The 24,656-nt window shown below is 48.1% G+C and overlaps 2 protein-coding genes across 3 annotated transcripts in view; one reads left to right on the top strand and one right to left on the bottom strand.

Annotated features, from left to right (window-relative positions):
* Positions 1-10,053, top strand: part of EIF2AK4 (eukaryotic translation initiation factor 2 alpha kinase 4) — a gene marked incomplete at both ends in the record, with an annotated part of 100,404 nt that extends 90,351 nt beyond the window's left edge. For both annotated transcript variants that reach the window (XM_080707961.1, XM_080707962.1), the window contains 7 exons: positions 970-1,082; positions 4,162-4,220; positions 5,552-5,649; positions 7,458-7,526; positions 8,210-8,254; positions 9,357-9,475; positions 9,996-10,053. In XM_080707961.1, coding sequence (XP_080564087.1) covers positions 970-1,082; positions 4,162-4,220; positions 5,552-5,649; positions 7,458-7,526; positions 8,210-8,254; positions 9,357-9,475; positions 9,996-10,053 — 561 coding nt within the window. The remainder of the gene's footprint in view (positions 1-969; positions 1,083-4,161; positions 4,221-5,551; positions 5,650-7,457; positions 7,527-8,209; positions 8,255-9,356; positions 9,476-9,995) is intronic.
* Positions 10,054-11,642: 1,589 nt separating this feature from the next.
* On the bottom strand, positions 11,643-16,303 carry SRP14 (signal recognition particle 14; the record flags this gene model as incomplete). The annotated part of the gene is made up of 5 exons (XM_080708141.1): positions 11,643-11,960; positions 13,786-13,818; positions 15,718-15,830; positions 16,118-16,190; positions 16,280-16,303. 5 exons carry the CDS (start codon positions 16,301-16,303, stop codon positions 11,868-11,870), a joined length of 336 nt encoding a protein of 111 aa, XP_080564267.1. The 3' UTR covers positions 11,643-11,867.
* Positions 16,304-24,656: the final 8,353 nt, after the last annotated feature.

Raw genomic sequence — 24,656 nt, forward strand, 5'->3', positions numbered from 1 at the left:
GTACCCCCCCACACACACACACACAAAGAAAAGAAAAAGAAAAGGCAGAGGGAATAGCAAAGGACATGGTAGTTTTTTCAGTATGTTGTCTCAAAGATAGGAATTAGCCAGGAAAGAACGTTCTGGTACTAACCTGACTCCGTTTAGGTGAAGAGGATTGTAGGGAAAGGCGCTTCAGCAGGAGACAATGAGTATAACTAAATCCTGGGCAGCCCAGATGCCCAGGGATGGAGCTTGGTCATTTAGCAGCCAACAGAGAGGCAGGGAGTGCTTGGGACAGGAGAGGACAGAAACTCAGTCTCCATGGAATGGAGTAGGGGACACCTGAGACGGGAAGCTGAGGGAAGACTGGCCGACCCAGGCCAGGGATGGGAGCCGGCCCTGAGAGAAAAGAAGGGAAGGCGGGTACCATGGGGGATGACTGGGTTTGGCTTTGTAAAGGAGGCGGAGGACTTGTAGATAAGACTGAGGTCTGAGAAGCAGGATGTTTAGAGGAGAAAAGGCCAGGCGTGTGGCGCACCCTTGTAATCCCCGCGCCTGGGAGGCAGAGACAGGAGGATCGCGCAGACCCTGTTTCCAAATAAAAATATAGAAATAGGTCTGGAGTGTAGCCTGGAGGTAGAAAGGTTTCCAGGAACCCCAGTACCACCGGAGGAGGAGGGGGGGGGGAGGCAGGAGGAAGGAGAAATGAAAGGGGAGCAGTTCATGGGTCTGTTTTTTCTTTCTTTCTGTGATAAACGAGTCTAGACCAGGGATTCTCAGCAGCAACACTCTCAGTGTCTGTTGAGGGGGTTTACCCTGTTTCAGACACTTCTGCCCTCTGCTGTTCTATTTGAAGATGCCCCCACCATGGTGACATTGCCAGATAACCCCGGCGTGGTTGAGAACACTGACCTCGCCGGCGCAGCAGCCTTCCTGTGGCGCTGCGCCACACACCTGCAAATGATGGGTCTGCTTCCTTCGTTTAAGGTCAAGTCTTTCGAGAAGGACAGGCAGACAGAGAAGCGTGTGCTGGAGTCCGAGCTCGTGGAGCACGTCGCGCAGAGGCTGAGGACCAAGGTCGGCGAGGAGAGGAACATCAGGTAACTCAGTAAACGGGCCCAAGACGGGCTGCAGTTGCCTAGAGAGAACCGACATAAATTCCCTTAAAACTCAGTTCAGTCCTTTGCGGAAATAAAAACAGGCCAGGCTTACTTGAGATGAGCGCGCTGTTGCTTCTGAGTAGCTTAGCACGTTAGTTCGACTCCATAACACGAGTCATCGCTTGCGGTCAGCGTCTGTCTTCTTCACCGCACTGGTCTGTTTTGTTATGGCAGAATTTCCAAGGCTGGATGTTTTAGAGAAAAGGGGTTTACTTAGCTCATGGTTTGGGAAGCTGAGGACTCGAGACAGGAGCCTGGTCTGAGGAGCCTCTGGTTACGGGTAGGAGAGACGTGGGCAGGAGACACACGCACGGCGGCCTCCTCACCCTGCAAGACCACCATTGGTCCTCTCTGAGGACCTGATTACTCTCCACCAGCCCCTCCTCTTTTAATAGAGTTCTCACAGCTAGATTCAAAGCGATTCAAACACATGCACGCCTGGCCTGGGGCGCTTCCCTGTCTGCTACCCGCCGCAGCCCCTCCTCCCACGGGTTAGATTGGTAGGAACCTCCTTGTGTGGACATAGCGTTTGAACTTTCTGCCCTCAGTCTTTATTCTTTATTTATTTATTTATTTATTTATTTATTTATTTATTTATTTATTTTTTGGTGGTGCTACTGGGGTTCCTGGAAGCCCTTCTACCGCTGGGCTACATTCCCAGACCTTTTTTTTTATATTTTTTAATTTGAAAACAGGGTCTCTTAAGCCAGCAAGGCTGGCTCTGAACCAGCGCGATCCTCCTGTCTCCGCCTCCCAAGCACGGGGATTACAAGCGTGCGCCACCATGCCCAGCCCCTTATTCTTTATTTTAAAACAGGGTCTCACTGAGTTGCAGAGGGCCTCGCTAAGTAGCTGAGGCTATCCACGAACCGCGATCCTCCGGTCTCAGCCTCCCGAATGCTGGGATTACAAGCATGTGCCACCACGCCTGGCTCCATCACTTCTTAGTATTGCTAGGCTGGGGACCAGGCTTCCTCTAGGGAGCAAACTTTCCAAACCAGAACGGTGACATTTCCAAGAATATTTTACCATTTAGAAGATAAAACCTGTCTGCCATTTTCTTAGTCTGTTAATCAGTGAATTTTAATATTTTGCCCATGGAATTGGAAAGATTTTAATGTTCTGGTACAAGAGATAAATTGGTTCAGCCATCTGGATACAGATTTAGCAAACTAAAAGCATGAAAACTAAAAATGTTTTTAACTTGACTCAGCAATTCCACTTTCAGGAATTTATAGTAATTTTTTTTTTTAATCAGAGTATGGACAAAGATGCCTCTCAAGATATCTTTTATAGCTTGGCGTGGTGGCACATGCCTGCAGTCCCAATGCTTGGGAGGCTGAGCAGGAGGAGCGCAGATTTGAGGCCAGCCTCAGCAGTTTAGCAAGGCCCTTAGCAATTTAGTGAAATCCAGTTTCAAAATGAAAAATAAAAAAGAGCTGAGGGATTGGCTCAGAGATAGAATGCCCCTTGGTTCTATGCCTAGTACCACACACAAACAAAAAGACATCCTTTAAAACAGACATGGTCAAAAAAGTTTTTAATCTCAGAACTCCTTTATACCCTTAAAAATTATTTGGGGGTCCCAGCATGGTGGCGCACACTTGTAATCCCAGCACTTGGGAGGCTGAGACAGGAGGATCGCAGGTTCACAGCCAGCCTCAGCTACTTAGTGAGGCCCTGTGCAACTTAGTGGATCCCTGTTTATTTTATTTATTTATTTTGTGGGTCTGGGGATGGAACCCAGGAGCATTCTACCTCCAAGCTACACCTTCTGCTCTATTTTTTATTCTTTATTTTGAAACAGGGTCTCACTAAGTTGCGGAGGGCCTAAGTAGCTGAGGCTTTCCACGAACCATGATCCTCCAGTCTCAGGCTCCCAAATTCTGGGATTACAAGTGTGTGCCACCACACGCGGCTAGTGAACCCCTGTTTAAACATAAAGAACAAAAGTCAGGCATGGTGGCACATGCTTGTAATCCCAGCACTTGAGAGGCTGAGACAGGAGGATTGTAAGTTCTCGGGCAACCTCAGCTACTTACTGAGGCCCTCTGCAACTTAGTGAGACCCTGTTTCAAAATAAAGAATAGAACCCAGGAGCATTCTACCTCCTAGCTACACCCCCAGCCCTATTTTTTAGTCTTTATTTTGAAACAGGGTCTCACTGAGTTGCAAAGGGCCTAAGTAGCTGAGGCTGTCCGTGAACCCAGATCCTCCTGTCTCAGCCTCCCAAATGCTGGGATTACAAGTGTGCGCCACCTCGCCCAGCTTGGAATATAGTATGCTTGAAGTCACGAGGTATTAGACTATTAGGATTCTGATCTAACTCAAAGAGGTTTAGAAGTGAAAACAAAAAGTAGCCAACTGGCTGGCAGTGTAGCTCAGTGGTAGAGCTCGCGTTTAGCATGCCAAGGCCATAAATCCAATCCCCAGGACCAAGAGAAAAGGAGGAGTTATTAACAGGGAGGATCTGAACATTATCAAGACGCTTCAGGGCCAGATGGGATTTAGTGTTAGCAGGAAGAGGTTCAAAATCTTTGCTCCCTGTACATTATTATTTCTCAGTTTTCCAAAGATAAAGTTACTGTCTCTCTTAAAGGCTGTAAATTAATTCACATCATTTGAAAGGACATCATTCACAGCTGTCGAAAGAATACCTGTATTTACCAGATGCTCCCGGGTGGGTGGTCACCAGGCCTGTGCCTGGAGGTGGAGGTGCCGTTGCTAGCGTTCCTCCAGTGACAGGGAACAGAAAGAAAACCCATTGTTTTTCCTTGAAATGAGCTGCTTGTGCGGAGCCAGGATTTTGAACCCAGCTGAATAAATCAAAACGTCTTCTTCAGGCATTTGCTAACGTGAATTGGCCAAAGGCCTGAGTGTGACTTTTTTTGTTGTTTTTCTTCCCACTAATAACCAATAGGAACACGTTTTTATATTCTCTGTGTAGCTCGCTGGAGTCATCTGTGTTGCTTTTGCCTTGCTCACTGTTTCCTAATTGTTTTCGTTTGCTTATTTTTAGAGAAGCTTCCGATAATCTTGCAGTGCAAAATCTGAAGGGGTCGTTTTCTAATGCGTCAGGTATAATTACTAATGGTAATCTCAATGATAATGCTTGTGTGTGTGCTTAAAGCACTTATGACTGGCTCTTTGTTACCACTTAAAACACGTACAGAACGGATTATTCCACATGGAATCCATCCCTATGCATTGAAGCTCATGTCCTAGAATATGATAAAACATCTGAGATTTAGCTGGGCATGCTGGCACATGCCTGTAATCCCAGTACGTGAGAGGCTGAGACAGGAGGATTGCAGGTTCAAGGCCAGCCTCAGAAATTGGGCAAGGCTCTTGGCAACTTAGTGAGACCCTGTTTTCCAATAAGAAAATTAAAAAATGATTTTTAAAAGTAACATGTAAACTGGGCATGGTGGCGCACGCTTGTAATCCCCGCGCTTGGGAGGCTGAGACAGGAGGATCGCACAGGTTCAAAGCCAGCCCCAGCTACTTAGTGAGGCTCTCAGCAACTTAGTGAGACCCTGTTTCCAAATAAAGTATAAAATAGGTCTGGGAGTATGGCCCAAAGGTAGAAAGCCCCTGGGTTCCACCCCCAGTACCACAAAAAAAAAAAAAAAAAAAAGTAACAGGTACATAACAGATTGTACCACGTAGACTTCATCCCATGCTTTGAAGCCCAGGTCCTAGAAAATGATAAAACACTGAGATTTAGATGATTCTTCCGATCCTGGTCTTACTGCCTTCTTTTTAAATTGATTTAATTTAATTCCTGGTCTTAGTGCCTTCTTTTTAAATTGATTTAATCTTTTGGCTCTCCTTATATGTGAAAAGTAAATAATTGTCCTGAAAATTTTCCCCATATAAGGGGCTGGAGAAAGGCATTTTGAAATTTCTTGGAGACTTTATGTACTTTTGTTTTCACAAAAGCCAAGAGAAAGAGTTATGCCTGTAATCTCATCACCTCTATAATCACATTGAAGAAGCGGCTCCAGTTAAGCCAGAATGAGGGCTTTCGCTTCTGTTAGCTCTGACTGTGTCACTCTCAGGTTGCAATACCATAAGGAATTTAAAGCCTGGGGCTGGGTCACAAACCTGTAATCCCTGCTACTCAGGAGGCTGAGGCAGGAGGATCGGAGGTTCAGGACAAGCCTGGACAACTTAGCGAGACCTTGTCTCAAAATAAAATAAAAAGGGCTGAGAATGTAGCCCAATGAGGTCACTCTTGCCCAGAATGTGCAGGGCCCTGGGTTCAATCCCAGCCCCACAGAAAGAAAAAAATCTGTCATGTATTAGAATCAGGACGGAATGTCTTCTAGTAAACTGCCGTCTCGCTGTGGCGTGTTCTTGCAACTGGGTCCAGATAAGGACATAAATTCTGCCACTCTCTGCCTCAGGTTTGTTTGAAATCCACGGAGCCGCGGTTGTTCCCCTCGTGAGCGTGATAGCCCCCGAGAAGCTGTCGGCCAGCACCAGGAGGCGGTATGAAACTCAGGTACTCCGGGTCAGGGCTTCCTGGCTTTCCAGTGAGAGCCACAAAGAAAACAGGGAAGGAAGAGAAGCATGGAATTGCTTGGAGACATTTTTCGCCCACATCCCTCGCCTGGTAGCCTCTGCAGATCTTATAACGAGAAGAATCTCTGGAGCTGGGATTCAGCCCCTTCAGTCCTCCAGGGGGCCAGCGACCACCGAGAGCCATGGCTGCCTTCCAGTGCTCAATCTGCTCAGACCCTTTCCAAGCGGCTCTCATGGCAGCTGGGCTGGGTTTTGTTCTAAATAGCAAAGCAGTAGAGGTCAGTCACAGACTGAAGCAGGTTCTCAGGCCACGGTTTTGGGTGTGCTGTATGCACTGACAGCCATGGAAATGTAAAAGTGCATGCCAGGCGTGGGAGCACACACCCAGTATGTGAAAAGCCGGTTCGGGAAGATCACAGATTTAAGTCTAGCCTTGACAACTTAGTGAGGCCCTACCTTGTTTCAAAATTAAAAAGAAGCTGGGCGTTGCCGGGCGTGGTGGGCACGCTTGTCATCCCCGCGCTTGGGAGGCAGAGACAGGAGGATGGCGCAGGATCGAAGCCAGCCGCGTGCGCTGGCTTAGGAGACCCTGTTTCCAAATAAAAATATAAAAATAGGTCTGGGAGTGTAGCCCAGAGGTAGAAGGGCTTCCAGGAACCCCAGTACCACCAAAAAAAAAAAAGAAGAAGAAGAAGAAGAAGAAAAAGCTGGGCGTGGTGGCACGCACTTGTAATCCCAGCATATGGGAGGCTGAGACAGGAGGATGGCAGTTCGCAACCAGCCTCAGCTACTTAGTGAGGCCCTTTGCAACTCAGTGAGACCTTGTTTCAAAATAACAAATACAAAATAGGGCTGGGGGTGTAGCTCAGAAGTAGAATGCCCCTAGGTTCCATCCCCACTACTGCAAAAAAATTTTAAAAAATTTTTTAAGAGATGGGGTTTAGCTGAGGTAGAATGCACTGGGTTCAATCCCCCAGGGCTTCAGAAAATAATAATGAAAGAGATAGGGGGCGGGAGGGGGGAATAGCCAGAGCCAGACATGGTGGCACATAAGGAGGCTGGGACAGGAAGATCACAGCAAATAGTGAGGCCCTCTGCAACTTAATGAGACCCTGTTTCAAAATAAAGAGTAAAAATATAGGGCTGGGGGCGGAGCTCTAAGATAGAATGCCCCCAAGGTTCAATCCCCAGTACCCCAATAAATAAAAAAAGAATAGGGATGGGGGTGTAGCTCTGGAGTAGGATGCCTCTGGGCTCAACTTCCAGTACCCCCAAAAACAGACATTGCATGGTCCTAGTCCTCAGCTATCTTGCAATCTTAGAAGCATATGCAATACACAGAGAAAATTAGAAGAAAATAAGTAATAGAAAACCAGGCTTCTCTATGAGAACGGGTGTTAGGAGACATTCACTGCTTAGGAAGGTAATCAGAGTGAAGTGGAAAAGGCCCTCAACTGTCGCTCTCCCAGGTGTTTCCTGTCCTCCCGCTGCCTTCATCAGCCCCATGTTCTCATGCCCCTGGTTCCAACCCCAGCACCTCAAAAAAAAAAAAAAAGGATTCAACATTGATGAGGATTTGATCAGGAATGATGTAGATAGATTATAAAATCTCATTCTCCCCAGATCATGATGACGACACATCTCTCTCAAGTGGAGTAGGAACAACTCTTTAGACACTGTTAGGATGGGATCCTTTCCAGGTCTTGGCTTGTCACCCTCTAATCACTTTCTGGAATAGGAAATAAGATGGCTTGGTTTAACATATTCTGAATCTTGTTTTCTTATTAGGTACAAACTCGACTTCAGACCACCCTTGCCAATTTACATCAGAAAAGCAGTGAAATTGAAATTTTGGCTGTAAGTCGCTTTAACCTTTTGAGGATGGCTTCTGGCCCTGCTGTCAGAACGTGGTCGGTCTCAGAGTTCAGGGTTTTTTGCTGTCGGGAGTGTTTAGGTGTGGGCCTTGTTCCTGATGTCAACCACATGTAATCTAAACCTATAAAGAACTGGGGAGAGCCGAGCATGGTGGCACACACCTGTAATCCCAGTATTTAGGAGGCTGAGGCAGGAAGAGCTCAGGTTTGAGTCCAGCACACAGTAACATAGTGAGACCCTGTCTTAAAATATAAAGAGAGGACGGGGGTGTAGCTCAGTAGTAGAGTGGCCCTGGAATCCCTCCCTCTTCATTACCTAAAAAAATAAAAAGGAACCATGGAGAAATGTGAAGGTTGGTTTGTGCTTGTCACCCTCCTGCTTCCTCTAAAGGATGGGGGAGGGCAGGGAGTGGAAACCAAACCCATTTCCTACATGTCTCAGGTCTCCCTTTCCTCGTGGCGTCACGGGGTGTAGAAATCCCCAGGTAGCTCGCACCACTGGTCAGCTCACGGCCGCTGAGATCTGATCCCTGCACAGAGCAAGTCAGCCTTCCTGCACAGCGCCCGCACGTCCCAGCCATTCATGTGGTCCATTCCGTGACAGCTCCTAAGTCAGGATGCGCTGCTCAGAGTTCTCTGATACATGAGCATTCTGTGTGTTCACAGGTGGACCTACCCAAGGAAACCATCTTGCAGTTTTTATCCTTAGAGGTAAGCAATACAAACTGTTCAGTTTTTATCCTTAGAGGTAAGCAATACAAACTGTTCTGCACTGTGGCCTTTACTGTTAATTGGCCAAAATAAATTTTCATTTTTTGCAGAAGTGGGGATGGAACCCAGGGGCATTCTACCTCTGAGTTACACCCATACTCCTATTTTTTATTCTTTAAGTAGCTGAGGCTGCCCTCAACCCTCGACCCTCCTGTCTCAGCCTCCCAAATGCTGGGATTGCAAGTGTGCACCACCATGCCCAGCTTGTCCATCGAGTGTTTAGTCACAGATTAAAAAGGAACTTTGCCTCATAACGTTTATTCCCTATTACATTTTCTGTTGCTGTCTTACAAATAATCATATACCAGTGTATTGTCAGTTTACTAATTTGTAATCCAGTCCAGTGGATACACACCAGAGGTGATATCTCCACTTCACACAAAGTAAACAGTAGACAGAAATAAATGACCTCAAGTCATAGCACACTGGGGCTGGCTGGACTGTGGCGTCCAGGCTCTAACTGGGCACTTGTAGTCTTATTTTAAAGAGAATTAGTAAGCCGGGTGTGATGTTGCACGCTGTAACCCCAACATTTGGGAGGTTGAGACAGGTGGATCTCGGTTCACGGACAGCCTCAGCTACTCAGTGAGACCATGTTTTAAAATAAAGAATAAAAAAATATCTAGGGCTGGGGGTGTAGCTGGGAGGTAGAATGTCCCTGGGTTCCATCCCCAGTACCACAAAAAAAAGAAAATTGGTGCTTTAAAGGAAGAGCCCCTGCCGGGCGTGGTGGCGCACGCTTGTAATCCCCAAGCTTGGGAGGCGGAGACAGGAGGATCGCGCAGGTTCAAAGCCAGCCGTGCTGGCGTAAGAGACCCTGTTTCAAAAATATAAAATAGGTCTGGGAGTGTAGCCCGGAGGAAGGAGGGCTTCCAGGAACCCCAGTACCACCAAAAAAAAAAAAAAAAAGGAAGAGCCCCACAAGTCTCCCCACTAAACCCTACACTATAACCACTTCTCCTGGGTACCCGAAGGCTTTAACACTGATCCAGAAACTAAGGTGCTAAACCCTCTGCAGCGTCAAGTGTCTGTGTGTTTCTAGTGGGATGCTGATGAACAGGCGTTTAACACAACTGTGAAGCAGCTGCTGTCGCGCCTGCCAAAGCAGAGATACCTCAAATTAGTCTGCGATGAAATTTATAACATCAAGGTTGAGAAAAAGTAAGTCATGACTTCGGCATAGTAGGTTTCACATGGTTAAAATTCAGGGAGGGGTTTCAGAGCGACAGGTATTGTACTCTCTTGAGGTTTGGGGGCTGAAAAGCTGTTAGAACCACAGCCGGCAACCTGGGACTCTCACCCAGACTGAATCGTCGTGACCTTGTCAGTAATGAGGCACCGCAGCGTGGGTGGGAGGAGCTGTCCCAATTATAGGTTATAAGGTAGCTTAATTCTAGAAATATGTTTAAATGAAAGACAGTATTGCTACTCCTGTCAAAATGCCAGTCATTCACGTTATTTTTCCAGTTAAAGGGTAACAAAAGCTGGAAGGAAATGGTGGTGTCCTGGCCTTTTATTATTTCAAACCTTTGCGAGTCACAGCTTTGATGAAACTTATGTAAATTTTAATGACTGGCCTTCCATCTTGTTTTTATTTAAACAAAGCTTACAGTTCAAGTCTCCTAAAACTACGTTTTCACCCACTAAATTATCATAACCTACCTTTCCCCTTCTTTTGCAGGGTGTCTGTGCTATTCCTGTATAGCTACAGAGATGACTACTACAGAATCTTATTTTAACCCCAGACAACTGTCATTACATTGTTCAGACAGGGACTTGTACTGATAATGGAATGTTGTGCGTTCACTGTCGTTTAAATTATCTGTAAATTCTAAAAGGCTGTCCTGCACAGTTGGGATCTGTCAGTTTTCCAGTGTGCAATATATTATAAACTTATCTTTTTAGATACAATAAATGCTTTTATAGATCTGCGCATTTTCATTACAAATCTTTTAACACTAAAGGTTTGATGTAGCTAGAACATAAGAAACAGCCTTGTCCTTCCCTTGACTCTTAACTGAGCACATGAAAATGTCCTAACTAAAAAGCAGAGACCAAAATTCATTACTTAGAATCTTTTTTTTTTTTTTTTGGCAGTACTAGGGGAGGCATTGTACTTCGAGCTACACCCCCAGCCCTATTTTTTATTCTTTATTTTGAAACAGGGTCTTACTGAGTTGCAAAGGGCCTCACTAAGTAGCTGAGGCTGTGATGAACTGTGATCCTCCTGTCTTAGCCTCCCAAATGCTGGAATTACAAGCGTGCACCACCACACCCTGCCTTAGAATTTTCATTTTTGCAATACCACAAATGGAACCCAGGGGCATTCTACTTGTGAGCTACACCCCCAGCCCTGTTTTTCATTCTTTATTTTCAAACAGGGTCTGAGTTGCAGAGGGCCTCACAGCTGAGGCTGGCTGCGAACCCTGATCTTCCTGTCTCAGTCTCCCAAATGCTGCGATTAAAAGTGTGCACCACCACGCCCAGCTATTCTTTGTGATTTTATATGTTCATCCTAATTTGGTTAAGTAAACTCTCATTTGACAATGGAAAACCATTCAAACTTGCTAAAGAAACTATGATGATAAAATTATACCTGGGGAAGAATCCCCATAAAGTAACAAGACTTTTTTTTTTGGGGGGGGGGTGGTACTGGGGGTGGAACCCAGGGGCTTTCTACCTCCGGGCTACACTCCCAGACCTTTTATATATTTTATTTGGAAACAGGGTCTCTTGAGCCAGCACGACTGGCTTCGAACCTGCGTGATCCTCCTGTCTCAGCCTCTTAAGCGCAGGGATTACAAGAGTGCGCCACCACGCCCGGCTTGCAACAAGACTTTATAAACTTGTCAGGTTTCGATTTGAATGATCTAAGCCGGGCGTGGTGGTGCACCCTTGTAATCCTAGCATGTGGGACTGAGACAAGAGAATCATGGTTCGCGGACAGCCTTGGCTACTTAGTGAGGCCCTCTGCAAATCAGTGAGACCCTGTATCAAAAAAGTAATTAAAAAATAGGGCTGGGAGGTAGAATGCCCCTGGGTTCCATCCCCAGTACCGCCAAAAAAAAAAAAAAAAAAATTGAATGATCTAGAAGATAGCACTAAGAGCTATCAGTGATCACTTCATCCCAGATCTAGTAGTTGTTGCTGGAACAATGGAAATGGGACGGGAAGGGGCTGGGATGTAGGTCAGTGAAGAACCTGCCCGGTGATGTGCAGGCTTTGATGCCCAGTACTGCAAAACAGTGTGTGAAGGAATTCAAGACAGTGCTGTGCTGAGAAACAGACGTTTAATGGTGTCATGATACAGTGCTTTTCAAAGGTGGCTGCAGAGACTTTTTCAAACTACAATCTAGGAATATTTAACCATGCAGCACAGAAATGAAATAAGCTGGTTTCTTACAACTACCCTAAACACTGCAACACTTTTTCTCTCCAAAATAACCCCAGTCTCACATGAAAACAGTCACCACCGGAGGGAGCAGAAGTCCAGCCGTGTGGATAAAAGCAAAACTAAGGGCAGGCGGCCGCGGCGCGCTGGTGGAGCGGGAGCTCAGTGCCCCTCTGTCTTGCTCTTCTTACTCTTGCTCTTCTTGTCTCTCTTCTTCAGTCCATCCATGTTGGCTCTCAGGAGGTTTGAATAGGCCTGGAAGACGCGGCGGGCCTTAGCGGGAGGTGAAGCTGGTGGGACAGCCGCCCTTCCACAGTAGACGCACGGCTAACGTCACAGCGCCCACCTGCAGGGTCCTGGCTAGTGGTATGTGCAGAAAGCACCCGTTCCCATGACAGCAGCTCCTCTAGCACCCACTGGGAGGTGAACCCAGGCGCGTTCCACCTCTGAGCTGTACCCCTTGCCTTTTTTTTGTAGTACTAGGGATGGAACCCAGGGGCATTCTACCTCCGAGTGACACCCCTAGCCCTACATTTTTGAAACAGGGTCTCACTGAGTTGCAAAGGGCCTCACTAAGGAGCTGAGGCTGGCTTCGAACCTGCACGATCCTCCTGTCTCAGCCTTCTAAATGCTGGGATTACAAGCGTGCGCCACCACACCCAACTATTTTAAAACAGGGTCATGCCAGGCATGGTGGCGCATGTTTGTAATCCCACCACTTGGGAAGCGGAGACAGGAGAACTGCACAAGTTCAAAGCCAGCCTCAGCTACTGAGTGAGGCTCTCAGCAACTTAGTCCCTGTTTCCAAATAAAGTATAAAATAGGTCTGGGAATATAGCCCAGAGGTAGAAAAGCCCCTGGGTTCCACCCCCAGTACCACTAAATAAATAAATAAATAAAATAAATAAATAAATAAATAAAACAGGGTCTTGCTAGGTTAGTGAGAATCTCATTACTTGCTGAGGCTGTCCTCAAACCTGCAACCCTCCCTTCTCAGCCTCTCAAGTACTGGGATTACAATTTTTTTAAAAATTCTTCTAAGTGTGTATCAGAGGACTAGGGCATTCTACCTCCAAGGTCTACCCTCAGCCCTTTTTATTTTTTGCTTTTGAAATAGGGTCTTGGTTGCTGAGAATCTTAAATTGCTAAAGCTGGCCTCAAATCTGCAAGCCTACTGTCTCAGCCTCTCAAGTACTACAATTACAAGTATGCACCACCAAGCTCAACAAATTGCTTATTTTTTACTTTCTTCTTAAGCAAAAGGAAGATTGCAGCCGGGCGCAGTGGCACACACTTGTAATCCCAGCATTTAGGAGGCTGAGACCGGAGGATCGCAGTTCGCGGACAGCCTCAGCAACTTAGTGAGGCCCTCCGCAACTAAGTGAGACCTGTTTCAAAATAAAGAATAAAAAATAGGGCAGGGGTTACAGCTCGGAGGCTGAGTGCCCCTGGGTTCCATCCCCAGACCCGCAAAAAAAAAAAAAAAAGATTGCAGGCAACTTTTTGTTCAACTATACTAGATAGGACATATATAAAATCTAAGACAAGAAAATCTAGCCAAAAAGCTTAGAAAGGAACTGGGCATGGCGGTACACACCTGTAACCCAGTTCTTGGGAGGCAAAGACGGAAGATGGCAGGTTTGAGGCCAGCCTCAGCAACTTAGCAAGACCCTGCCTCAAAATAAAATGAAAAAGGAGGATGGGGATGTAGCTCAGTAGTAAAGTATTTGCCTAACAGGAGCAAAGCCCTGGGTTCACCAGTACCACCACACACACACACAAAATTGCTTCACTGATTTCCTATTAAGTTTTACTAGTTGTTTCAAGTAAAAGATGCAAGGCTCAGTGGGGCATGGTAGCACAGACTGTAATCCCAGTACTTGGAAGGGTGAGACAGTAGGAGTGCAGGTTGCTAGCTAGCCTCAAACTTGCAATCCTCCTGCCTTAGCCTCCCAAGTACCTGTGATTACAGGCATGCACCACCACACCTGGCTCCCAAAATACCAATCTTAACACACTGTTCACTACTATGCTGACTCGTGCCCTGAGAAGGGAGACGTGGGCAACACTAGTAACTTACCATCTGAAACTTATTCACTTCTCTGGAGCTCACCTGGAAGAAAAGAAAAAAGATGTCACCCCTATTTATCCATACCGTTATCTGCGGTTTCACTCCAAATACCATCTCAAAAGCCTCATGAAGACTCCAGTTCCGTCTCCCAGAGCAAGAAGCTAAGTAGCTCTGCCTCTTCCACATGAGAACGCGCCAAGCCGGGGCGGGCAGAAGGGGCTCCTACAGCTGCCATGTCTCTACCTCTGCTGAGGCCTCACACGGTGCCCCTAGGCACTCCTCCTTAATTATTACCCACATTCTCATGAACAGCCTATACCAATGTGATTAGTAGGCAATCTGGTTCTGCCCAGCTGAAGAAAACATTTAGTAAGACTCCAGGGAGTCTCTTCCTTTGCTACATCCAACCTCCACAATGAAAAGAAAGACTGGGGCTCGTCACCAGATGCTTATTCTCAAAGCACCAAGTCTGACATTTAGCTGCATTTGCTATGTGGAGTATAAAGACAAAAGAATAATCAGCTTGCCGGGCGCTTGGGAGGCTGAGACAGGAGGATCACACAGGTTCGAAGCCAGCCTCAGCTACTTAATGAGGCTCTCAGCAACTTAGTGAGACTCTATTTCCAAATAAAATATAAAAAAGGTCTGGGAGTATAGCCCGGAGGTAGAAAGCCTCTGGGTTCCACCCCCAGTACCACCAAAAAAAAAAAAAAAATCAGCTTAAAAATAAAAGAATCAGCCAGGTGTGGTAGATTACGTTTGTAATCCCAGTACTTGGGAGGCTGAGACAGGAGGATTGCAGGTTCCGCAGCCTTAGCTGCTCAGTGAGGCCAACTTAGTGAGACCATGTTTCAAAATAAAGAATAAGCCAGGTGTAGTGGCGCATGCTTGTAATCCCTGCACTTGGGAGGCTGAGACAGGAGGATCACATGGGTTCAAAGCCAGCTTCAGCTACTTAGTGAGACCCTGTTTCCAAATAAAATATAAAATAGGTCTGGGAGTGTAGCCCAGAGGTAGAAAACCTCTGGGTTCCACCCCTAGTACCACCCCAAAAAAACCAAAATAAAGAATAAAGCTGGGTGTGGTGGCTAGTTTGTAATCCAGCATTTGGGAGGTTGAGACAGGAGGATCCTCATTCAAGGACAGCCTCAGCTACTTAGTGAGGCCATTTGCAACTCAGTGAGACCCTGCCTTCAAAATATAAAAAATAAAAAATAGAGCTGGGGGTGTAGCTCAGAGGTAGGATGCCCCTGGGTTCCATCCCCAGTGCCACACACACACGAATAAAAAAATAGGGCTGGGGGTGTAGTTTGGAGGTAGAAAGCCCCTGGGTTCAATCCCCAGTACTGATAAATAAATAAAATAATCATCTGATATCAAGAAATTGTTTATTGAAAGGCCAGCACAGTAAGATTAATGTCAAATTCTCTTTGTAGCCTAAGAAACAATATGCTAATTCTATTTCCAAAGAAAGTTTAGTAGCACAAGCGTTTGACCTTTACCTTCACTTTAATTTTATTGAGATTTCTACTACTAAAGTCCTCGTTGCAAAATAGCTCAGAGCCGGGCATGGTGGCACACGCTTGTAATCCCAGCGCTTGGGAAGCTGAAACAGGAGGGCCGCACAGGTTCCAAGCCAGCCTCAGCTACTTAGTGAGGCTCTCAGCAACTTAGTGAGACCCTGTTTCCAAATAAAGTATAAAATAGGTCTGGGAGCACAGCCCGGAGGTAGAAAGCCTCTGGGTTCCACCTCCGGTACCACCAAAAAAAAAAAAAAAAAAAAAAAAAAAAAAAAAAAAAAAAAAAAAGCTCAATAGCTACACATTAGCCTTTATCTAAAAGTGAGGGGGGGCAAAGGGCAAAAGGCCTGGGTTTTGCCCCATCGTCAGCTCAGTTCGTCTTTGTAAGCAGAGTGGAGCGTGATGAAGTCCGGCCACTCACCACCGTGCTGATCTTCTTTTTGCCATCAGTAGCCCTCAGCAGACACTTGTTGTCCGAGTACTCCGTGTTGTCCACGGAGCCCTTCCTCGGTATGGGTTTAGTGCGGCCATCATCTGATGGAAAACAGCACAGACGCTGCTGATTAAGGAGGCCAGGTCAAAGGGGAGCCCCGCCAGCCGCGCTCTGCTGGTTCAACCGCACCCCGCACTATGACAGGGTCTGGCCAAACCCTGGAAGGACTTCCAGAGCAGAAACCCTGCAACGTGAATAGTATTCCATCTCGCTCGTCGTGGTGGGGTTGGACCCCGCGCCGGCTAGGGGGTGCCCGCCCTGCTCGGGACCCGACCCCGCGCCGGCTAGGGGGTGCCCGCCCCGCTCCCCGCGCCCCGGCCCGACTTACACTTCTTGAGGGTGATGTACACACTGCCCGACTGCCTGCACTTCTGGAAGAGCCTGGTCAGCTCCGTCAGGAACTGGAACGCAAGAAGCCGGCCTGAGCGCCGCCCCGCCCCGGCCCCAGCCCAGCCCGACCCGCCCGCACCCGGCCGCCGGCGGGCGGTACCTGCTCGCTCTCGAGAAGAACCATCACTGCGTCCGACCGACTCCGCTAGGCCTCGAGCTGATACACCCGGAGGTTTCGCTGGCGCCGGGCGGGACTTCCGCTCGTAGGCTTCGCGTCTCTTCCACCAATCCCCGTCTTCTCCGAGCCCCGCCTCCGCCAATCGCAGCCTCCGCCGGGCCCCGCCTCCGCTAATCGTTGCCTTCGCCGGGCCCCGCCTCCGCCAATCGCAGCCTCAGCCGAGCACCGCCTCCGCCTGGCCCCGCCTCCACCAATCGCAGCCTCCGCCGAGCCCGCCTCCACCAATCGCAGCCTCCGCCTGGCCCCGCCTCCGCCAATCGTTGCCTCCGCCGGGCCCCGCCTCCACCAATCGCAGCCTCCGCCGAGCCCCGCCTCCACCAATCGCAGCCTCCGCCGAGCCCGCCTCCGCCAATCGCAGCCTCCGCCGAGCCCCGCCTCCACCAATCCCCGTCTTCTCCGAGCCCCGCCTCCGCCAATCGCAGCCTCCGCCGAGCCCGCCTCCACCAATCGCAGCCTCCGCCGAGCCCGCCTCCGCCAATCGCAGCCTCCGCCGAGCCCCGCCTCCACCAATCCCCGTCTTCTCCGAGCCCCGCCTCCGCCAATCGCAGCCTCCGCCGAGCCCGCCTCCACCAATCGCAGCCTCCGCCGAGCCCGCCTCCACCAATCGCAGCCTCCGCCGAGCCCCGCCTCCGCCCCGCAGCTCTCGCGCCTGCGTCCTGGGGCGAGCCTGCCGGTCCCCAGGGAGGAAAGACGCTGGGGTCTCTTCGGGCTCTTTTAGGATTTCAGATGAAAAATCTCCTCCCGGTCGGTATGAGGGAGTGTTAGCAAAAGGAAAAATTGAAAGAAACGTATAGTTAGGCACATTCTGTTGTATGAAGAACAAGTAACCTAAGAATAAGTAACCTAACAATTCAGTGCCTCCGTTTCTTTATCCTTTGCTTGCAATCCCAGTATCTGGGAGGCTGAGGCAGGAGGATCCCGATTCGCAGCCAGCCTCAGCTACCCTTTGCAACCCAGTGAAACCCTGTTTCAAAATAAAGAATAAAAAATTAGGGCTGGGGGTGTAGCTCGGAGGTAGAATGCCCCTGGGTTCCATCCCCAGTACCGCTAAATAAATTAAAATAATAAAGTATCCTTTGTCCTAAAAGTTGTTTTTTTGTGTTGTTGTTGTTGTTGTTGTTGTTGTTGTTGTTGTTGTTGTTTTGCGGCACTGGAGATAGAACCCAGAGGCATTCCACCCCCAAGCTACACCCCCAGCCTTTTTTTTGCGGGTCTGGGGATGGAACCCAGGGGCATTCGACCTCCGAGCTACACCCCCAGCCCTATTATTTATTCTTTATTTTGAAACAGGGTCTCACTGAGTCGCAGAGGGCCTCACTAAGTAGCTGAGGCTGTCCGCAAACCGCGATCTTCCGGTCTCAGCCTCCCAAATGCTGGGATTACAAGCGTGCACCACCATGCCTGGCTTCCTACTTTTTTATTTTTTATTTTGAAACAGGGTCTCACTAAGTTGGGGGAGGGACTCACAAAATAGCTGGCCACAAACAAGCATGCGCCACCAGGACCGAACTCTAAAAGTATCCTTGAAGAATAATAGTATTTACTTCCCAGTGCATTTGTAATTTATGTCAGACACATAGAACTGTGTCTGGAACATAGAAGGCACTCAGTAAGCCCAGCGCAGTGGCTCACATTTGTAATGCCAGTATTTGGGAGGATAACCAGGAGAGTCACGGATTCGAAACCAGCTTCAGCAATTTAGCAAGACCCTGTTTCAAAATTAGAAGAGCTGTAGCTCTTGAGGTACAATTCCCAGTACCAAAAAAAGAAAAAGAAATCCGGGCGTGGTAGCGCTCGCTTGTCATCCCCCGCTTGGGAGGCGGAGACAGGAGGATGGCGCAGGTTCGAAGCCAGCTGCGCGCGCTGCCTTAAGAGACCCTGTTTCCAAACAAAAATATACAAATAGGTCTGGGAGTGTAGCCCGGAGGTAGAAGGGCTTCCAGGAACCCCAGTACCACCAAAAGAAGGAGAAGGAGGAGAAGGAGAGGGAGCGGGGGAGGAGGAGGAGGAGGAGGAGGAGGAGGAGGAGGAGGAGGAGGAGGAGGAGGAAGTGCTCAGTAAGTATTAAACATCAGTAGTGGTGGCGGTGTGTGGTGGTTGTTTTTTTGTTGTTGTTGTTGTTGTTTTTTGCCAATGTCATGTAATCAATGATGATAGGAAATCTTTCAAACTCTCCTTCCCCACCAGGCTGTGTGGTCCTACAGAACAACCCACAGCTCTAGCAAAAGGAACTGGAACCCAGTCTTAGTTCTGGATTTAGTCATGAGACCTGGTCCTAGGCCTGAGCCAGCTGGACCCTGGGCCCTCTGCAAAGCCAAGCCTTCTACCAGGCTCCAGGGTTTTGCTGGGCGCTCCTTAGCCTATTCCAGGCACTATTTTAGGAACTTTTAGGAGCCAGATATATAGAAAGACACAAGACCAGAGGAAGAAAGGAAAGAAAGAAAAGAGAATTTATTCTCTTGTACATGTCTGGAGGTCTGAAGAGGAAGGAAAGAAGAAAGGGAGGTAGGTAAGGAGGGACAAGTTCCTGGACATTGGCTTAGAGGATGGTAAGGAGAGGATAATCAATAAGCAGAAGAAATAGGATGGTTTCCATAAGGCTAAGTGCTGTGCAGACTCCTAAGCAGGGTGATACAAAGGGGAGTGGCCAAGGGACTGCTCGAGGCTGGAGTCGTTTTCCATTGAAGAGAACTGTGAGCTGCACGCTGAAGGGACCTGCCATGCAAAAAGATCTAGGGACACCCTGTTTCAGAAAAAAAGCCGGGCGTGGTGGCGCACGCTTGTAATCCCCGCGCTTGGGAGGCAGAGACAGGAGGATCGCGCAGGTTCGAAGCCAGCCGCGCGCGCTGCCTTAGGAGACCCTGTTTCCAAACAAAAATGTAAAAGTAGGTCTGGGAGTGTAGCCCGGAGGTAGAAGGGCTTCCAGGAACCCCAGTACCACCAAAAAGAAAAAGAAAAAAGGACTGGCTACAGCAAAGAAGCCAAAGGGACAAGCAACTGCCCTGTGTCTGCGAGGCTGGGAGGAGAGGGTGGAGTAGAGACGGCCCGTGGACACACCAAAGAGTACGGAGAGGCAGCTGGTGCCAGTATCTATGGCCTGGTTTGGGTTATTTTTCCAGATACAAAGAGAAGATTCTTGTTAAAGAAGTTTTAAGCAGGACGGTGATTATCTGATTCCTAGATTTAAAAGATCTCTCCCTCTGTGGTGTGGAGAATGCACTGCAGAGAAAGCAAAGAGTGGAAAGCCCAACTAAGGGACTGCATGAGCTTCTGATATGACAAACCACCATAAATTCAGTGGCTTAAAACAGCCTGTATGCCTGGGCGTGGTGGCGCACGCTTGTAATCCCTGAGCTTGGGAGGCTGAGGCAGGAGGATCGCACAGGTTCGAAGCCAGCCTTAGCTACTTAGTGAGGCTCTCAGCAACTTAGTGAGACCCTGTTTCCAAATAAAATATAAAATAGGTCTGGGAGTATAGCCCGGAGGTAGGCAGCTTCTGGGTTCCACCTCCAGTGCCACCAAAAAAAAAAAAAAAAAAAAAAAACAGCGTGTCTAAGCAGGGCATCATGGTACATGCTTGTGGTCCCAGCATTTGAGAGGCTAAGACAGGAGGATAGTGGTTCGTGGTCAGCCTCAACTACTTAGTGAGGCTCTTTACAACTCAGTGAGACCGTTTCAAAATAAAGAATAAAAAAATAGGGCTGGGGGTATATTCTCAGAAGTACAATGCCCCTAGGTTCCATCCCCAGTACCACAAAAAATGAAATAAAAGAGTAAAAACTAGCCGGGCGTAATGGCGCATGCTTGAAATCACCATGCTTGGGAGGTGGAGACGGGAGGATCGCGCTGGTTCGGAGCCAGCCTCGCTGACTTAAGAGACCCTGTTTCCAAATAAAAAAAAGTATAAAATAGGTCTGGGAGTGTAGCCCAGAGGGAGAAGGGCTTCCAGGAACTCCAGTACCACCAAAAGAAAGAGTAAAAACTAGGGCTGGGGGCGTAGCTCAGAGGTATAATGCCCCTGAGTTCCACCCCCAGTACCACAAAAACAAAATACAAAAAAAAAAACCCAGCATCTATTTAGCCAGACATGGTGGTGCACTTCTGTAATCCCAGTACTTGAAGACTGAGACAAGAAGTTCACAGGTTCAAGGACAGCCTCAGCAAGTAGTGGCTCTCAGCAACCTAGTGAGACCCTATTTAAAAACAAAAAATAAAAAGGGCTGGAGGTGTAGCTAAGAGGTAGAATGCCCCTGGGTTCAATCCCCCATAACACAACACGCGCACATACACACACACACACACACACACACACACACACACACATACACAAGCATGAATCTAGCAGGGCATGGTAGCCCATGCCTATAATCCCAGTACTTGGAAAGCTGAGACAGGAGGATCACAGGTTCAAGGACAACCTCAGCAACCTAGCGAGACCCAGCAACTTAGAGAGACCCTGTCTGAAAAGCAAGAAATAAATAGAACTGGGGGTATAGCATAGTGGTAGAACACCCTTGGATTCAATCCCCAGTACCACAAGAAAAAAAGTATGAACTTATTATTATACATGTCTGGAGGTCAGAAGTCTAAAATCAGTGTGTCTGTACGCCCGTCTTTCATAAATTTTTTTTTTTTTTTTTTTACGAACCATGATCCTCTGGTCACGCTGGGATTACAAGCGTGTGCCACCACGCCCGGCACCTTTCGTAATTTCTTAACCTTCCAGGAGCTACCTGCGTTCTTTGGCTCGGCCCTTTCCTCAAATTACTGTGAGCTCTCACTTCAATGGCCTGTCTCCACTACTGACTCTGTGCTCCTGCCTGCCTCTCTCTTATCAGGATCTTTCTGGATACAAAGACTGATTACCTGGTAATCCAGGTAATCTACCTCAGAATTCTTAAGTCGATCACTTCTGCAGAGTTCTTTAAACTTGGATAACGTTGCTCATAAGTTCCAGGATGAGGCTAGGCAACTCTGGGGCCATCCAGCCTCCCACAGAAGTTGGATAGGGCTTCCAACAGGACTCCTGGGGAAAGAGAAATGAGGGACGACCCATGGCTTTGTTGTTTTTTTTTTTCCGATACTGAGGATCAAAGCCAGGGGCATTCTACCTCCAAGCTACACCCCAGCCCTATCATTTTATATTGAAACAGGGTCTCTACTTAGTTACAAAGTGCCTGAGTAGCTGATCTCACTGGCCGCCCATGAGCAGCCTCCACAGAGCCCGGGTCTTGGTAAGCTCGGGAGTCAAAGTCCTTGGCCACCTCTAGCTCAGATGCTTAAACTCAGGTGCTGAGGGTGGATGAGAGAGTGGCCCTCTAACCATTTATTTATTTATTTATTTATTTATGGTGGTACTAGGGTTTCTGGAAACCCTTCTACCTCCGGGCTACACTCCCAGACCTATTTTTTATATATTATTTTTGTATTTGGAAACACGGTCTCCTAAGCCAGCAAGGCTGGGGCTTCGAACCTGCGCGATCCTCCTGTCTCCGCCTCCCTAGCCCAGGGATTACAAGCGTGCACCACCATGCCCGGCTTATTTTTAAATTTTAATATTTATTTATTTGCAGGACTTGAGATGGAACCCAGGGGCATTCTACCTCCAACCTACACCCCCAGCCCTATTTTTTCTTCTTTATTTTGAAACAGGGGTTTGCTGAGTTGCAAAGGCCCTCACTAAGTGAACCATGATCCTCCAGTCTCAGCCTCCTGAATGCTGGGATTACAAGCGTGTGCCACCACGCCAGGCCCTCTAACCCTTTTAATTAATTTATTTATTTTGCCTTTCACGAAGACTCCATACAATGTAGGATTACAATAGGCTCAAAAAAAATTTTTTTTTGTGGTACTGTGGGTGGAACGCAAAGGCTTTCTACCTCCAAGCTATACTCCCAGACTTATTTTGTGTGTGGGGGGGGGGTACTGGGGTTCCTGGGAGCCCTTCTACCTCCAGGCTACACTCCCAGACCTATTTTTTATATTTTTATTTGGAAACAGGGTCTCTTAAGCCAGCACAGCTGGCTTCGAACCTGCGCGATCCTCCTGTCTCCACCTCCCAAGTGCAAGGATTACAAGCGTGCGCTACCACGGCCGGCTCCCAGACCTATTTTATATTTTATTTGGAAACAGGGTCTCACTAAGTTGCTGAGAACCTCACTAAGTAGCTGAGGCTGGTTTTGAACCTGTGCGATCCTCCTGTCTCAGCCTCCCAAGCGTTAGGATTACAAGTGTGCACTACCACGCCTATTTTTTGTTTGTTTGTTTGTTTGTTTATTTGTTTTGTGGTACTAGGGATAGAATCCAGGGGCCTTCTACCTCTGGGCTATACCTCCAGACCTATTTTTTATTGTTTTATTTGGAAACAGGGTCTTGCTAAATTGTTGAGGCTGGCCTTGAACCTGCAAACTTCCTGTCCAGCCTCCCAAGCGCTGGGATTACAAGCGTGCACCACCATCCCCTGTTAAATTCAAATCTTAAGGAACCAAAGCCTCATAGGTCAGCTGTACAAGGGCATTGGCCTCCAGTGGGAGGCGGGGAAAGGGTGCTGGATATATGGAAGAAAATATGAAATCACAGAATGAATATACTTGAGATGCATTGTCAGGCTGCCAAAGAACATGAGGGTCATTATCTTGATTTTTATTATTTTTATTTTTTTTAGTGCTGGGGGTAGAGCCCGTACGCCAGTTGGGAAGCGCTTTAACACCAAGCTGCACCCCAGCCCGAGGGTCCTGGATGTAAGTGGAGCCGGCGATGGTGCCTGTGATCTGAGGGTCAGCCGAGATGGTGACTGTTCTGGTCAGAGTTCTCACAGCTCTTAATCCCAAGAGCTGACCACAGAACTGAGAGGAAGATCAATCTGCTTATGGTTTTCCTTGGAGAGCTGAGGCTCAGTCCATGTGAGGCGGGGCCCGCAGACCTCAGGTCCTGGCAGCAGGAAGCAGAGGGAGGGAGAGCACGGGCCTCCCTCTTCACAGTGAGACGAGGAGGGAGCATCCATAACCCCAAGGCCGCACGGCCGGGACCCAGCCCTCCCTCAGCCTAGGCCACCCCAGACAAGCTCCTTACAACCCTGGTGACTCAACTACGTCAGCGCCAAACACATTCACGAGCTCTTCATGGCGTCGTCCATGGTCTACTACAACAATGACCATGTGCTCTGAGCTTCTGTCATCCAGTGAGCACTGAATAATGTTCTCAAGAACCATAGGAGCCGGGCGTGGTGGCGCACGCTTGTCATCCCAGCATTCGGGAGGCTGAGACTGAAGGATCGCGGTTCGCGGACAGCCTCAGCTACTTAGTGAGGCCCTCTGCAACTCAGTGTGAGACCCTGTTTCAAAATAAAGAATAAAAAAAATAGGGCAGGGGGTGTAGCTCGGAGGTCAAATGATTCTGGGTTCCATCTCTAGACCCACACACACAATAAAAAGAACCATAGGAGCTGGGCGTGGTGGCGCAGGCTTGTAAGCCCAGCATTTGGGAGGCTGAGACAGGAGGATCCGGGTTTGCAGCCAGCCTCAGCTACTTAGTGAGGCCTTTGCAACTCAGTGAGACCCTGCTTCAAAATAAAGAATAAAAAAAAGGGGGGAGGGCTGGGGGTATGACTCAGAGGTAGAATGCCCCTGAGTTCTATTCCCAGGACCAGGAGGAAAAAAAAAGTAGAATCACAGGGTAGCTGTGTACCACCATACCCAGCTGGATATTTTGTGGTACTGGTGATGGAACCCAGGGGCATTCTATCTCTGAGCTACATCCCCCATCCCTGTTTTTTATTCTTTGTGTGTGTGTGTGTGTGTGTGTGTGTGTGTGTGTGTGTGTGTAGGGTCTGGGAATGGAACCCAGGGACATTTGACCTCCAAGCTATACTCCCTGCCCTATTTTGTATTCTTTATTTTGAAACAAGGTCTCATTAAGTTGCAGAGGGTCTAAGTAGCTGAGGCTGTCCTCGATCCTCCTGTCTCAGCCTCCCGAATGCTGGGATTACAAGCATGTGCTACCATACCTGGCTGTTTTTAATTCTTGATTTTGAAACGGTCTCACTGAGTTGCGGAGGGCCTCACTAAGTAGCTGAGGCTGGTTGCGAACCTGAATCCTCCTGTCTCCGCCTCCCAAATGCTGGGATAACAAGCATATGCCACCACACACGGCAAATTTTAATGAATTTAAATTAAATTTTGGTGGTGGTACTGGGGTTCTTGGAAGCCCTTCTACCTCCGGGCTACACTCCCAGACCTATTTTTATATGTATTTTTTTTTTTAATTTGGAAACAGGGTCTCTTAAGCCAGTGAGGCTGGC

This window comes from Muscardinus avellanarius (genome assembly GCF_963383645.1).
Source record: "Muscardinus avellanarius genome assembly, chromosome: 12".
Classification (NCBI taxonomy): domain Eukaryota; kingdom Metazoa; phylum Chordata; class Mammalia; order Rodentia; family Gliridae; genus Muscardinus; species Muscardinus avellanarius.